This window comes from Lineus longissimus, chromosome 2 (assembly GCF_910592395.1).
Source record: "Lineus longissimus chromosome 2, tnLinLong1.2, whole genome shotgun sequence".
Classification (NCBI taxonomy): Eukaryota; Metazoa; Nemertea; class Pilidiophora; order Heteronemertea; family Lineidae; genus Lineus; species Lineus longissimus.
Window position 1 is genome coordinate 25,761,365 of NC_088309.1, and position 16,389 is coordinate 25,777,753.

Here is a 16,389-nt window from a genome sequence, read left to right on the forward strand (position 1 = left end):
TATGGGTAAAAATGTCCACTTGTGTCAAACTTGTCAATTTTAAAAAAAATTTCCGAGGTCAATCACCAATTTAAATCGCACCAGTTACTCGCAAGACTAACCCGTATATCATATCCGAATTTCAGTTTCACAACTCGACGCATCCGATGCGTCGGGGTCAAACATTGACAATTTAACTGCTAAAAGGCTTAAAAAATCAATTGTGGTCTTGTCTCTGCAAAAGGAATTATACGTGTACTAGCATTGTACCCATGGCGCAGGCAGGTTCAAATGGGCTATACCTTGAATATATAGATTGAATTGCAATGAAAATCTAATGCAATATCAAAGGAGCAATATCGAAGAGACAAATTAAACCAACCATTTGTCCACAGACTCGGACCCTGTGGCGTGCTGTATGCGTGCATATAAAAGTAAATCAATTGGTCCGATAGAGATGATGAGGCAATGTGAATATGCCTCGTTCCTTAGTCAGCAATATGCCCCTTTTTATACGGAGAAGAAGGAGAACCCAGATAGGCCTTCACATGTCGACCTCCAAATGGCTCAGACCAATTGCACTATCACTACTATAACTTTAAAATGCGTGCTCCTCCTACATGTAGCATGATCTCAGGCAAGGCACTTAGTCGACAGGCAAGCTAGAAGTTCAGCACCGTGAGTAGCTCCTTGATAAGGCCATGCCAAGTTCAGAGTGCCTCTTAAGATACATCATGTTTTGAAAGCTGTGGTGAGCACATAAACATACCATGGTAACCTTAATTTGAAAATCCCTTCATAATCAAGGGCTAGCTCTGGCTAATACAGCACCCGTACCCATATTCAATAGACCATCAATTTGACCCCAGCTCCTTACTGCGGGAAAACCCAAGTCCAGCAACCAAAAGTACCAAAACCATCATTCGGAATCGGAGGAGTGTCCCAAGATGACTTATGTTGGTCTGGTTTATGTTTTTGAGTGTTTTTCTTTTGAATGCTCCCCTCATTGTTCAGGGAACACTAGATTACAGGAATAGACAGGCTCTCTCTCTGTTCCCCAATTGTAAAGTCTAACGTTACAATGCAAACACTAAAGTGATAACGCCATGGAGTTGACATTGCGTGTATTGCGAAAGCGCAGACCGCAGAATGATGTGGTCGACCATGCTGAACAAACCATCGAAAACATGATCCTCTTGGGGATGACACCGCCTTGGGAATCGAGTAACAGACTGGCAGATGGAACATTTATGAACTAGGATGGGTTGAACAGTAAATAAAGCAACACCTTGTCTGATCATGATTGCTTCCTATATTATTTATTCTTGCTAAAAGCACAATATTCTTAGTACCGTGTCAACTGGGGCACATGTGTTTATGATAACACAACTCAGGTTCTTAGTCTATATCATTTGATCGTCAGAACCTAGAGCACAATATATATTCTTCATAATTTCCCACTAGTCCTTTTCGTTTCCCTTTCTTTCGCTTCGTCATCACGTCTGGCGACCCTGAAAGAGTAATAGACTTCATGAAGAACCGAACTTGGCGAATGGTCTACAAAATGATGTAAGAACTAAAATTGGAGATAGCTTATCAGCCACTTTATGCGATAGTGGAAGAACGTGGGGAGCTTGTAAAAAAGAAATAGGCGATAGTGGAGGAGCGTGGGTGATCTTGTAAAACAGGGATAGGCAAGAGTCGAGCAGTGTGGGTGATCTTGTCAAACAGAAATAGCCGATAGTGGAACAGCGCAGGGATCAGAAACTTGTTTAACAGGAATAGGCGATAGCAGAACAGATGATAAAAGCACAACTTCAGAACAGGAAAGCTTAAAGGCATACTGGTAAACGCTACTGGCAAGGCATCATTAGGGAGTTTCACTTTGTAATCATGCGCGGCCAACCCCTATCGGTGCAGTTTGAATTTGTTGCTCCTCATTGAAACATCTTGACCCTCAATGTTCTGACACTGTTCAGCTCTCAGACAAGGCGTGTGGGAATACCTCATCCAGTGATATATATGCAACACGATATTCTCTTTTCCAAATATCCAGTAATGCATTTGAAAATAGATGCTACTTAAAGTTTAATGGACATGTCATCCTCGCGAAGATTTGGAAAAAATCCCTAATGATACCATTACATGTATACCCATCTCTAGACACACGGGGTAAAGAGAATACAAGAGAGACAGTTCTTACCCCGTTTTCTAGTCCCAATTGGCGTTACTTACGTCAAGGGACCTGACACAGAGTGGGACTCTTCCTTTCCAGATGCCAGTCGCCATACACGTCAACACCACAGATTTGTTTCCTATCGGGAAGCGATACAAATTGTTGCATTCCACCTCAAGTCTGTACCCAGTCGGATAGAAATCAGCTTTGTTGGTGATCTTTGACCTTGCAGGACGTATGATCGAATTATATTTACAGCCGATAGCTAGAAACGAAAGTATAGAAACAAATAAGATACGTCAGGACCATAGAAAATCCGAACTCATTTAAGCAGTTCTCCTGTGCAGTTAAGTTTGTAATCACGACAAGCGATGAGGCAAAGTGCGACTTAGAGTATCGTCTCAACGGCCAATTCGATCTCCTCCCCGGGGTCTCGTCATATAGGCGGCAAGGAACGCTCCCGGGAAACGCTCTACCGAGTTCTGCTGACTGCGGATTAAGAACGTAGCAAAGTGTCTTGCATCTGGGTTGGATCTGGATCTCCTCTAGACGACGAGATTCGATTAGAAAGTAGCTGCCTTACCTTGGTAAGTCATGTTAAAGAATCCCTCTCCCTTGTAGAGGCCAGAATTGAATCGCACAGTCATCTCATGAGCCTGAGAAGTATAAGTTGACCCTTGTTGGGCATTCTGTCCACAGATCAGCAAGTTGCGGGGCGACGCCGTTTTCGGTTTCAAAGCAGTAACGTTACCCGCAGACTGCAACAACCCACCGATAATGATGTAATCATTTTCACAGTCGCTCTGGATGTGGTTCAGTCGAAGCTTGATACGCTGCCCGTACTTAGCCCTGATTGTCCAAGCACATGCGGTTTTCTTCGGATAGAACCCGGGGTATCCAGGGCTCGAAAGGGAGCCTATGGGCTCAGTGAGGTTTAGGTCACAACTGGGATATTCTGGAAGATATCAACATTGTACATCACGGACTTGTGCACAGCGGAGTGACTGGTCGCACTTCGAAAATGATACATCATTTGCATCATAGACGCTAATGAAGTACCAAGTATTCTTTGTGAATACTTAATTGTATGTGACAAACCCATATCGGCGACACCGTTCAAAAGCTGGCGATGGTCTTCTTCATGCAGCAGAGGCTTGATGCTCAGTGACCCGAGTGGGAAGTGAATATATACTATGTGGCACAGGGCCTCCATTGATAATGTAATCAAAGGGTCTTTCCGAGAAAAAAGTTACTACCAGAAAACATTTAGAAGAATGTGTGGTGAATACAAATAAATGGGCAGGGCCCGTAAGCTAAATGATTTCTCTTGTCGAATGCTCGACTGGAAAGTGTATCTCTCGATTATAGAATAAAACCCCCGATAATAAAGACAACTTACTGACACAAAACGGGATCCCGGCACTCCACGTTCGATCAGCAATGCACGTTAACATGGCCTCATCACTTCCACCCGCAAACACATAACCAGATAAACATCCAACCCGCAGTGTGTATCCAGGTTTGATGACGCCAACCTTTTCTTTATTCAATATGACCGAATTTGGGGGAAATGATAGGTTCCTTAGGCTACAACCAACAGCTGAAATACGCAAAAATAATGAAATCAATTGGAGAAGTTAGCGACTACAAAACGTTGTGTAACAGCTTCCCGATGCCGATCTACCGTCGTGCGTAATATCCATGGAGGAGACTTTAGGATTGATGTAGCATGCAGCTTCCATATAGCCGAAATATTCCTCCGTCGCGGTAAGCCGGCTTCTTTGATGTCGATGATTGTTGTGTTTTGATGTATGATATGAGTAGCTTCGACAGCCTCATACAGGACAATCGCCGATGTTTAGCCTTGGAATACACTTAGCATTGAAATGAACTATGATATAGGCTGGGAATGACATACCGTCAAAGCGAAAGAGGAATCCTTTCAGTTGTTTGTATATGTTTGTCTTAAAGGTCAAAGTCATGGTGTTAGTTTCACTCAAGAATTGTTGTGAAGTCATGGATGGCCCACATGCGGCTCGCCTCCCACCTTCGAGGCCATCGAGTTGGACAAAATCGTTATTGCAGTCGCTCTCGGCATCTTCAAACACTCCGGAAATGGTTTGGCCAGGGAGAACTCGGATAGTCCAGGTACAAGACAAGTTCTTCTTGTAACGATGCTTCGGGTAGCCCGGACTTACTAAAACTCCACCCTCACTGCTAGAGATAGTCCCATGACAAAAAGGAAACTCTAAAAGAAAGAACTATTAATGATAAAAAGGAATAACTAACTGAGTTTATAGTTCCCCCCTCCCCCACACTTAATTGCAGTATACCTGGGATACCTATTGCGTCACAATAATAAGGTTATCGTGTCCCAGAATCCCAAGCTTCATGCCGAATCCCGTCGTTGGTGATCGGTCGCTTTGTCTCCCCTCCCACAACCGCTGAACACATGACTACCGTTTCTATGCGAGATGCTGCCAAATGATGAGGCAGCCAATCAGGATCATCAGAATGGCTCAGTTATTGCTCACTGGACGCACCTCACTGTCAATCATACAGCATCGGTTCCGATTGGTGCGTCGAGCACCGCTTATACAGAGGTCAGCGTTAATCATGTGTGATGAAAATTGCCCTCGTGATGATAATTCAGAAAATAATTCAAAATTGCGCCTAAAATCAACTGCATAAGTCTTACCTGAAATCTTGAATAGTGTAACAGGTGGTGGTCGATCCTGTCCTTTAACTATTCGAAGGCCTTCAAAGTGGAAGCACACGCCAGTACCATTTACGATTATCGGCCATTGTTGTAAGTTCCCAGGAGTCTGGGCAGTAACTGTTTTTAGGTGGAAATAACGTGTTACGTTTGCATATGCGCAACGCGAGCTGCAATACAAACACACGTACATATATATGCATCTACAAGTCCATGTGCAAATCATTGTGCTTTTTTTTCTCTGGCGTTAGTTCTCAAAAGCAACATCCCTAAGGAGTATGGGTACATATCATTATAATAGTACATTATAGAGGGGCTAATATTCTGCGGCGTAACAGTGAGTAAGGTCAATGGAAAAAAGAAATGGTGCTGAAGGAAAAACCAGTTTGAGGATAGATGACCATGTACAATGTACGAGGAATCATGCATCATACGATGTCAAACTTTTGACGCAGTTCTCTAAGTGCGCTCTATTGATGAGAAGGACCGGGCTATAGTGAACTGAACTTACTTACCCTCGACAGTCGTTGCGATATCGTTCTCGAATTATCTTTCCAGAACTTATACCAACACGATCCAGATAGGTTTTATCGGTCATTCGATTGACATAGTCGATGGCCATGGATGACTGTTTTGAGCGGAGATGGTAACATGCCCTTAACGAGTAGTAATCAAACGCCTTTGGTCTAAAAGGTCCCTCCGTCGGAAAACGGTAGAAACTCTTCCTCCCCGTTTTTCCATTATCTATATTTGATTAAGTAGAGAATGTTCAACAAAAGGTAAGGCCTATACATTCTACATGAATCTTATCCGATTATTATACAATAAACCGAAAGTAGACTCTGACACAATCAAGAGGCAGTGGTTCTTCCCTATTTGGCAGGGATGTTCACTGAAGGATTGAATAGTGAGAGCAGGGAGCATTGATACCAAACTGGAGGTATTGGTTGTCTCACCACCACCGCGAGGGTGGAGCTATAACGTAGACCAAAACCGAGTGGTTTTGGTGAGACAATCAATACCGACAATGAGGTAGCAATTTCTATTCTAGAACATCTAATTTGATAACGAATAATGTGTTTTTAAATGCTTTTTGACTGCTTCCATGTATTGCACATGGTTGCCTGTTCTAAAACATCCATAAAACTGGTGATTTCAAAAACGAGACACCGTAGGCGCATAGTGCATTTACACTGTAAACTGCATGCTGTTCATTATAAATCACTGTTTTAGAATCTACGGTAATCGCTTTTTGGTGTCCGCATGAACGCCGCAACGAAAGCAAACCTCATCCTGAGATCAGGTTTATTTTGATACTCCTGAAATATCGACAGGCGGAATACATTGAAAATCACTGGTTATGTCAGGATGACCTATCAAGTGTAGATAGATAAATTAATCCATACTTGCTATTGTATAATGTTATAGTATAGCTAAGTCGTGATATATAAATGTACATTTTTATACTTGTATTGGTAAATCTGAACACCTTGTCTTTCTGCTAAAGCAGCTCACCTTTAAAACTAAATTTGATTAACCCCATATCTGCAAATTTGAGCTCATTGATGATCATGAAACAAAGCACAGTATTCGAGTTTACTTGGTATACGTCTGGAGCATCAGAACTGTGGACTTCGGTTTGGTTTGTGTAGACCCTCAGGATGTTCGGGTCTGAGTGACTGGGCTCCGCGCAAGGATCTCTCCATTGTATGCCGGATGCGTTGGCTTTGGTGAAAAGGACCACCTGTGCAGTTTCGGACAATTCCATCAGGTCAACGGAGAAGACGCCCGAATCGATATCTGGTTCAACGGTGTAGTTGCCAGTCAGGACAAAACGCCTCATATCGAGGTAACCCTGAAATTTGGCTTTTCCACTGGTCAATCCGATGTCGGCTGAAAATACAGAAAATAATGCAACCTAATAAGACCATTGCATTACAGCAACAATTCATACCCTAAGTGAATTGTTGATTACAGGGAACCTCAATTTGAGGGCATCCTTTTTGACACCATAGTGTATCTTTTTCGACGGTGTATGTATAACCTGTAGCCAGTACCGGTAGTGCACTAGACAATTGTATTAGCACACAAATGCTGCACTACATTGCATTATCGGCATTACATGTATTGCATCTCTAGTTCGCATGATGACAAGACCAGTGGCGGGTTGTGGATATGATATCGTGGTGTGATATTGAGTGATTATGAAAGTCGTCTTGACCCTCAAGCCTTGGATCCACTCCGCCGACCCGGAGGTAACGGACCGATTAACTCTGATGGTTCAGAATGGGTCATGTGGACTGAGGCAGCACGGGTGGACGAACCCGCTAACCTTTCTATACTTATTCTCTCGGTGGCTTAACTTACCATAACCCAGAACGGTCGTTACAAACAGTGCAGACACCAGAATCCACGACACTACAAAATTGGTCATCATGATGTCGGCACGGAAGTCGGCCAGCGTTTGCCACAGATCGCCGAGCCTGTGATCAATTCACTTTCGGTGATTACATGAAACGATCACTGTAACCATAAATATATATACATGTAATTTTGCATTATCTTTATAGGTCAATCGGTTGAAAGTGCGTTCTGTATTTCATTATATCATTATCAGTAATAAGTCGAAATTGTGTCCCGGCGGATGTAAACATTTTCATGTCACTCAAATCTTTTCTTCATTAAATCAAGTCTATATATATACATGTATATATACGCACACATACGTGTACAGAACTTTGTTATTTTGTTAGGCCGGGTCTATTTGGCAAACCGCTCGCCGAACAGGCATATTCTTTTTGTCCTGTTTGGAGAGCCGCTTGCAAAACAGCACTAAAAAGCCACCCTGTTCGGCCAGCCGGGCTTGCCAAACAGGTAAAAGATCTACCCTGTTTGGCGAGCTGGAGACTTTACTTTAATATTAATTAGTTCGGCTCTCCATTCAGGACAAGAAAAAGTCGCTGTTTGGTAAGCCGGGCTTGCCAAGTGGTCACTTCCTTTTTGTTATATGATTTGGTTTTCTTTAAAGACTCGTGCTGGCTTACTACGGATGACGATGATTAAGTCCATAAAGACTTGAGCTTGGAAGACCCGTGTTCTTCGTGGTTCCGGTTTACGCGCACCCATCGATATATATGCAATGTTTAATACTGCACTGTCAATAATCAGAACGGTTGGACTGGGCGAGCGGTGATGACGGGCTTGCTGACTGAACTGGGTTGGTTTTCAGTGCTGCTTGGGAAGCGGTTCTTTAAACGTGACAACACATTACGCTTGTTCAGCGAGCGACTTGCCAAACCTCCCCAGCTTAAAATAAGCTGCCGGTGTGAAGCTGAAGGCGAACTCCCCGACTCGCATAACCTGACTGTGATGCGTTAAATGACAATCACCTGCGCGGCGCGCTTGCATGGCGCGTGCCCTGCAACTTCGGATGATCCGATCCATGCACAGTGCCATTCTCGAGGTTCTAACAGACAGTCGGCTAACGAACGCTAGCCATAGCGCTAGCGTTGACATACACTGGTTTATCGATTTTCTGTCTAGCCGAGTCGATTGTTGCGCTAAGGATGTGCATGATACTACAGCACAGCATATATTGCCGTCTTTAACGACTATTGTGCTGAAACATGCATTTCACAAGATATTTCGTATTTTTGTATTCTCGGCAAATTTTATGAGGATTTGGACGGATATCTAAACAAAGGTATCATATAGCGATATTGTCGTACAGTAAGTAGCAAGACGCCGATTCCAGCACTGTTTGGTATGATTTTCATCCCAGATATGTAACATCAATGTATCATTATCGTTAGGTCTCAATATGTATATATGTATTCTGATGATAATTGTCATAGGCATAGTCAGATTTTGTTCTTGCTTCCATGGTTTAAACATTGTGCTATCATTGCTGCTTACTCATACTGCTTAGTCATGTTTTGTTCCATTAATTATGGCCGGTCAGCAGTGTTGTAGCCAACTGCTAAGTCAGACTGCCATGACTGTTAGGCCCATGTAGACCCTATGCCGCTCCGGTTTTGTATTGGAAGGCTGCACATGACCATTAGTGTTGAGCTGCCTCGTCAGATTTTGTACTGTTATGAATATCAGTGTTCTACTGCCAGGTCAGATTTTGTACTATTCTGACCATCAGTGTTTTACTGCCAAGTAAAATTTTGTACTATTATGCATGGCCGTCGTTATTGTTCTGCCAAGTCAGATTTTGTACTATTATGACCATCAGTGCTGAACTGCTTCATCAGAATCTTCTGCCAAGTCACCGTTTTGCTGTATTTCTGATTTATGGCTGCTAAGGCTAAGATTTTATTTCCTAATCACTTGCAAAACGTGTACGTCCGTATTCCTTGTCCTAAAAGGATAATTAAATAATTTGTAGTAAAGGAAAATCAGTGTTAATTTGTTCTTATGATTACTGGCTGAGTATCAGGCAAACCATTTTAGATGTGTCTGTGATACTATTTGCTTCTATATTGTCCCCCATTTTTTCAGATTCGGATTATCTTGAAAGGCTTGTTGTAATGCCGCAGACGATAGTGTAAACAACAAAGAAAAGGAATGTCCTACGGTATCACCTGGATTTCTATACATTTCATATTCAAGAATATGTGTGTCTTTCTTGGAGGATTAGAATAAACCCAAGATACTTTGTGCAAAGTGTAGAAATCTCATGAAGTATCCACTGTGTACATACTGTTATTAGATGCCTACATAGATCATACAAGCAGGGACAGCCTGACCACACGGGATCGGTCGCCAGCTGGTGACATAGCCTGACATCTTCTATAATCAACTTCTGACGAAAGGCGGAAGCCGGTCGGGTGATACATGTACCGTAGGTAGGTTGGTTGTCTTGAATATACACATGCATAAATATATTTTCCTATATTTCTTGTCGATTGTGTTGAAATTCACATTAAACTTTCGAAGATGTGTCTCAAATTCACGATTACGTCTTCTGCCCCCACGAAAGCTGTCTCGTTGGGGTCGATGTTTCAAGATTTACCCAGTACTCAGATAACCATTTGATAAGACAGTAGAACAATGGGAAATAAGGGGTATGTGTGAACGGACTTTGTTTAAAGACCGTGTATTAGGCGAGGTTGAATTCTTCTGCGGTATAAGGGTATAACGGTAACGGTATAATACCGTTATGACGAGTTTGACCAAACTCATCCTTTGACGATTTGGGTTGATTTTGCTGCAGCTATTGACTGAAGGTATCGGTGCAGCAGTCTTGAATACCAGACATTGCTGTATCCTCTGTACGATAATGCACGAAACTCTATCAAAAATAACTTGTGGCGGACCGGCTCCTTGATTACGAAGCAGGTGATAGGTGTTTTTTTGCAATGAGTCATAGGGCATACGAGACTGTCGGCAGGTAGAGCATGTTTCCACAATGATTGGGGAAGCAGTATTGGACGGAATCTTTACTTTTTGTTGATACACATCAAAAATTAATAAAGACTAGGACACTAGTCTTCGTTCATTTTTGTATGAATCTATTATTGTAAAGATACCGATTAAAAATAATCCTACTTCTTGACTGTTTGCGCTATTAACGCTTTTCTAGATGCTTTTTCATTTTGGCTGATACTGTGCATTGTTGTCAGTTGCAGGAAACAAGATGGGGAAAGATTCTAAGACAAGGATCATTACATTGGAGGAAGTATCAAAACATGGTCAAAAGGGAGACAACTGGATCGTCATTTCCGGTCAGGTGTATGACGTCACGGATTGGAGCAGACGACACCCAGGAGGGTCAAGGTTACTGAATCTTCTTGCCGGTCAAGACGCGACGGTAGGTAACCATGGTTACAGCCTGAAGATACCAGATTTATTATAACTGTGAATGTTCAGGGAGTTGTAAATCGTTCTCTTTCAACTCTCGGGTATGTACGTGTGGGAGTTCAAATGTTTATCAGTGATTGAAAGGTGCCTGTGAGCATACCATCTGATAAAAGGCACCATAAAATATGTTTTAATAATTGTGATAATGATATTGATAATAATTGATTCCGGGTCGCTGGCGGTGAGCGTCTAATACCTGTGGGACAAGATGATTGGAAAAGGTTGAGTTAGACTGTGCTTTTTTACCCGTTACTCATACAGCTATAGAGCTATAAATGTACTTCCCTTGCCTCCCGATCGTTCTCAGTGCCATCATTTAGTTGACTTTCTTTGAATATGGTTTGCCACTTTTCAGGAACCGTTCCATGCCTTCCATAATGACCTAAACTATGTTACGAAGTTCTTGAAAGCAGTGCGAGTTGGCGTTTTGCGGGACGCCGATAAGTCATTACGCTCTAGCGTCGACCAAGACTTTGATCAACTTAGAGAGACGGCTAGGAAGATGGTATGTTGAAATTTAGGATATGCTGATTATATATGGTTTTTTTTGGCATAGGTACGAATTGATAAGAATTATTTGAAAATTTACCTCAAGAGAGTTGTCCGTAACGGCATTCAAGATCTCCATCAGTGTGCATCCATCATCGATGTTTGTGACTGGCCTCAATCCGGCAGCTGTCGGGAATCCGCATATTATAAACACGTATCCTCCTTCAATATAACAACCACCGAATTTGTAACGGTTTGGTGAAGCTTTTCATTTCAGGTGAGGCGAGATTAATATAGTTTTTATTTCTGGTTAGCCTAAAAAAACCTAGTATTATTTCATTCTAACCACAGAGCTCTCATCAGCATTTTAGGCGGGGTCTTTAATTTTCAATATGCTCCTTCTGGCTTCTTTCCGTTAGACTCCTATGCAGTCCCTTTCGTCATCCTGATCGTCTTTCCTCTGTTTACCGGGTGACAGGACGAGGCCGGTCCGCACTGCGTCCGGAGTGTCTTTTTCTCATGTCATGCATGGTCACGTTTTTTCGTATGTTGTCTTTCAGGGTTTATTCGAGGCCAGTTATTTTTTCTTCACCATCATGTTGACGCATGTTTTCATACTAGAAGCACTGGCCTATCTGAATATGTGGTACTGCGGTACTGGATGGATTGCATATATTATCTCTGTTATGCTTTATACCATATCGCAGGTATGTTATCCTCGAAACAAAATTGAAGCTATTCTGAAAAATTGTTTCTAAGGCTATTGTCATCCAGTCAAAAACATTAGCTCTACTTTGTCACACTATTATTGACGAAAAAAAGAGACAACATCAAAATAGCACATGCACCAAATTTTTCCCGGATGACGAAAATGTTCTCGTTGCATGCTGAACTTGACAGTTGACATGACATTTCCGCTGATCTGTCTTTGAATCCTGGCATCCTGAAGCTCAGACCATCACTCGGCGCTATCAACCGATCTTGTGTGCGAGGGGAGGAGGGCACTGGATTTTCGAGGATGGGCTTACAGTGACATTTCTCTTGTATAAACTGAGGCTTATTCATCTTGAGCCACAATGCGCCGAGATCGCAAATGAAATTGAACTCTTTCTGACCCAAGCTGTTCAGCAAGCTGTTCATTACTATCAATGTCATTGAATTTTCTTCATCTCCTTGAGGGTTAACAGGACAACCTGGCTCAGATTCATGAGTCCCAGTCTCTTTCATCAGAGTGTAATCTGTCTGATTTCACATGCACTTCGTTTGCAGACACAGGCGGGATGGTTACAGCACGATTTTGGGCATCTCTCCGTCTTCAAAGATACAAAACTCGATCATTTCTTACATCATTTAACAATGAGTTTCACAAAGGTACGTAGCATTGAGGTAAAAGAGTTGATGAAAATTGGATGTTGATCTTGATTAGAATGGAGACTACGAGAGAAAAGGATAAGCCTCTCTCTTGATACTCAGTGTGCCTTCCTTTCGAAAGTTCAAGGCACCCGGTTAGTGTAGATTACCCGGCTTTCAACATCTTAGAGGACTTCACACTTTTTTCTCTGACGGCATCATTAATAAAAATATGTCGTTTGTTGTGGTAAAAAGTATAGTTTGAAGGGAGAGTTGTTGGGTAGGATGAAGTCGTGTTTGTTTTTCCGTCGTTAAGGGAGACAGTTTATGGAGAGTTGGCAAACTCGGCTGATCGCACTTAATCAGTCTGGATATCTGATGATAAACCCCAACCTTGACTTGTTTGTACATAAAAGATAAAAGATATTTCAATATGTTTCAGGGTGCATCGGCCAAATGGTGGAACCATATGCATTTCCAGCATCATGCGAAGCCTAATGTGGTAAGGAAGATGATGAAAGTAGGAAGGTGCCGTCTACATCACAATGAATGATGTCAGAATTCGAAGAAGAAAAGCATTTGACACTATTTTTGTAAATCAACTGATATACTATTGGGATTAGCGTTTGACAGTAATTGTCTTTGTCAATAATACCAGAGAAAATGTATACCTGTCAGTGGTTGCAGTGAGACGAGCAAATGCTCTTTCATTCCTGAAAATGTCAACGTATATATAGTATTGCCTTTGCTTTCGGCACGTCGTGATATAGATGGAATGACTAAATTCTAATTCTATTATTCGATTTCAGATCGACAAAGACCCCGATGTCCGTTTAGAACGTTTCCTGGTTGTGGGTGATGTCATTCCAGTGGAGATCGCTCGCAGATGGAAGAGATGCATGCCATACAACTTGCAGCACAGATACTTCTTTTTAAGTAAGCTAGCTTTTTCTATTCCTCGAAATGTGACATCATCCTCGGCCTATTTCACATTCCTTGGGGCAGAAAAAAGTACAATACCTTCGACAAAGGGCTACATTTGATGTTCAATACTGTACGTTTGGGTACTTTTTAAAACTTGAAAAATCTCACTCAAATGAATGTGTAACCGACCACATCGGAACGTCGCTGGTAGGGAGAATATCGAGAATGATTCGGACTGAAGGCCTTGCCATCATGATTAGAAGCCATTTCTCTGTGGAGAGGCTGTTCGGGCTCGGAACATAAGTATAACTGACTGTCGATGCTTCTCCTTCAGTTGGTCCTCCTCTCCTGATTCCCGTGTATTTCCATTACATGATAATAAGGCACGTGATCACGAGAAAACTATGGGTTGTAAGTATTCCGATTAATTTGATCGGAAGTGTAGTGCGAGAAACAGATTAGGGTATAAGCTGTATAAGGGTATGATTACCCCTTTTTTTGGTTAGTTGGAAAGATACCATGTAACTAATTTCAATTTTGTAACATTCCATTACCTGCAACAGATTGATCAAAACTGCAAGTTCCCTTCATGTTACGACGTAATATCAAAAACTACTACGATGGGTGTATCATGTTCAATATGTTTCTTGCAGGACTTTGTATTCATCATGGCTTACTATGCGAAAACGCTCTATCTTTACACGCCATTGCTCGGAGTTTTGGGGACCATTATATATGTCTTTATCGTGAGGTAAGTAAAGTCCTGCTATGAAATTATTGAACAGAGTTTCTACATACGAGCGTTGAATGGATAGTGTCGGCTAATCTGTGGCCACGTCATGACACCTGCTGATCTTAACCAACATGTTAATCCCAGGGATAGGTATCATGGGAAAAAAGGTGTCAACAAGAGCTGGCTTGACGTCAGCAACATGTTGGTGATTAATCCCCCACATGGTACTACGAACAGTATTAGTCTCAACATTCACCTACAAGGAAACCATAGTCGATCTTAGAAAAAGACTAGTCTATCACAAACTTAGTATAAACTAATGTGGATGAGATCGTGTCTCCTAAAGTTGGGTGTGCTTGTTTTAATTCTACAGCATCTTCTTGAAAATTGCAATGAAGGACTCCACGTATGAAGCTTTTTATCAATTGCCTGTTGAGTTATTGTCACGAGGGTTCTGTTTACAGATGCTTGGACAGCATTTGGTTTGGCTGGGTGAGTCAATCGAACCATATACCTATGCAGATCGACCATGATGAGGCCAAGCCATGGCTAGCCCTACAAATCCATGCCACTTGTAACGTGGAGAGGTCCTTCTTCAATGACTGGTTCACGGGCCACTTAAACTTCCAGATTGAACACCAGTAAGTGATGAAAGTTACTCTGTAGAGATGATCTATATACCCTACTTTACAACGGCCAGGGAACAAAACGTCATAGCCTAACGAACTATAGGAAGAGAACAAACAATCGATCAGTATATAGAGCACCTTCCTAAAATGCCATTCAAAGAATATCGTTATTCACGAATCGTCTTGGCCTGTCTTACAACACCATTTTTTTCCCTTCCTCTTCCAGTTTGTTTCCGACCATGCCCCGTCACAACTACTACAAGATGGCATCACTTGTCAAGTCCCTTTGTGAAAAACATGGCATCAAATATCAAGTGAAACCCATGGGGAAAGCTATGGCTGATATAACCAGGTAGGACAGCAGTATTTTGAGATCTGACTAGTCAGTGCATCAGCACTTATCGTTTTTGCGTTAAGTCCGAAGTTGTCTTTGGTATTCCTGTTTAATTGAAGGAACTGAGGAAGGTTAGCCTATTTAGCAAAGTTGTTTTGAGTAACTGGGTAGAGTTCAGGCCTCGGTGTCTCAATTGGTGCTTGCAGTGAAGTTGGCGTTACCGGTAAGTCCAAACGCTACTGTTGAAATGAAACTTACTGAAGGCAAAACGTATTACTTCAAATTGCTGAAGGAGATAATGCTACATGTAAGTTGTCTCTAACCCCGGGCTTGATTCTTGCATAAACCATGCTTACATTTCTTCCTTTCCAGGTCGTTAAAGCATTCCGGTGATCTTTGGCAGATTGCGTACAAAGCATATCATCTTCACTAAAACCAGTCAGCAGATGCAGTTTTATATGACACTGTAAAGGAGGCTCTTAAAAGCATGAAAGTGAAGGAGAAATACTTTTGTGTGGTGTTACAGCTCATCGGAAGAAGTACTGGTCTTTTGTATCAACAGAATAAACACAATGAATCGAACACTATTTACTTCATATTGCGCGACTTAATCATTGCTGACATGAGCATGGACTGGACCGCATCCCGTGTCATAACCAACATGCTTCCAAATTGCTAAAATTGCTTCTTTGCCCGACGCTTTATAAGTTCGTAGTTGTAAAAGGATTCAACATGTAGTTTGAATTTCAGTACTTGGCATCATTGAAGTGTTGTCTGAAAAACATCCGTCATCTTATTAGAAGACGTAGAGGAAGAAAAAACTTCCTTTCAGTTTTTTTTTACCAAGTTCGAGGAGGTTGTCCTGCGTGATATAACTTTTTGATAGTTGTTACTTTGCACATGGTTATAATTTCTGCTTTTTATGTAGTGTATAGTTGTCTGTGAATATAGCGTTTATTGACGTAATATATAGATTACGTATATTGATAGGTTGTGATTTATGCGTTTAAGGCTTTGTCTTGCTGCAGTGCAGCGTTGAATAAGACTGTTCGTTCCTCTTGTTTTGACGATTAAAACAGAGCATCGCACGTATAAAGAGTTAAATGGTTTGGCTTCAAACGGTTATTTGTGAATCTCTCAAATAGCCATACCTTCTGAATAAAAGAACGTTGTTAAAACACACAGATTTGT

At 41.8% G+C, this 16,389-nt stretch overlaps 2 protein-coding genes across 4 annotated transcripts; one reads left to right on the forward strand and one right to left on the reverse strand.

Annotated features, from left to right (window-relative positions):
• Positions 1-1,274: 1,274 nt before the first annotated feature.
• Positions 1,275-7,355, reverse strand: LOC135483847 (CUB and sushi domain-containing protein 1-like). The gene is made up of 9 exons (XM_064764896.1): positions 7,239-7,355; positions 6,387-6,764; positions 5,387-5,615; positions 4,854-5,041; positions 4,074-4,403; positions 3,555-3,755; positions 2,739-3,110; positions 2,215-2,420; positions 1,275-1,490 (listed from the first exon to the last, which is right to left on the reverse strand). Exons 1-9 carry the CDS (start codon positions 7,306-7,308, stop codon positions 1,476-1,478), a joined length of 1,989 nt encoding a protein of 662 aa, XP_064620966.1. The 5' UTR covers positions 7,309-7,355; the 3' UTR covers positions 1,275-1,475.
• A 980-nt stretch (positions 7,356-8,335) lies between these two features.
• Positions 8,336-16,360, forward strand: LOC135483848 (acyl-CoA Delta-6 desaturase-like). Of its 3 annotated transcripts, none has more exons than XM_064764897.1 (13): positions 8,336-8,634; positions 9,378-9,724; positions 10,502-10,689; positions 11,095-11,244; positions 11,789-11,935; positions 12,498-12,599; positions 13,021-13,080; positions 13,388-13,514; positions 13,837-13,913; positions 14,156-14,253; positions 14,700-14,876; positions 15,091-15,216; positions 15,571-16,360. In XM_064764897.1, exons 3-13 carry the CDS (start codon positions 10,516-10,518, stop codon positions 15,629-15,631), a joined length of 1,299 nt encoding a protein of 432 aa, XP_064620967.1. In that variant the 5' UTR covers positions 8,336-8,634; positions 9,378-9,724; positions 10,502-10,515; the 3' UTR covers positions 15,632-16,360. The 3 variants fall into 3 exon arrangements, with proteins under 3 accessions (XP_064620967.1, XP_064620968.1, XP_064620969.1); XM_064764898.1 differs by having other exon boundaries at positions 8,336-8,600; XM_064764899.1 differs by having other exon boundaries at positions 8,336-8,574; positions 9,489-9,724.
• Positions 16,361-16,389: the final 29 nt, after the last annotated feature.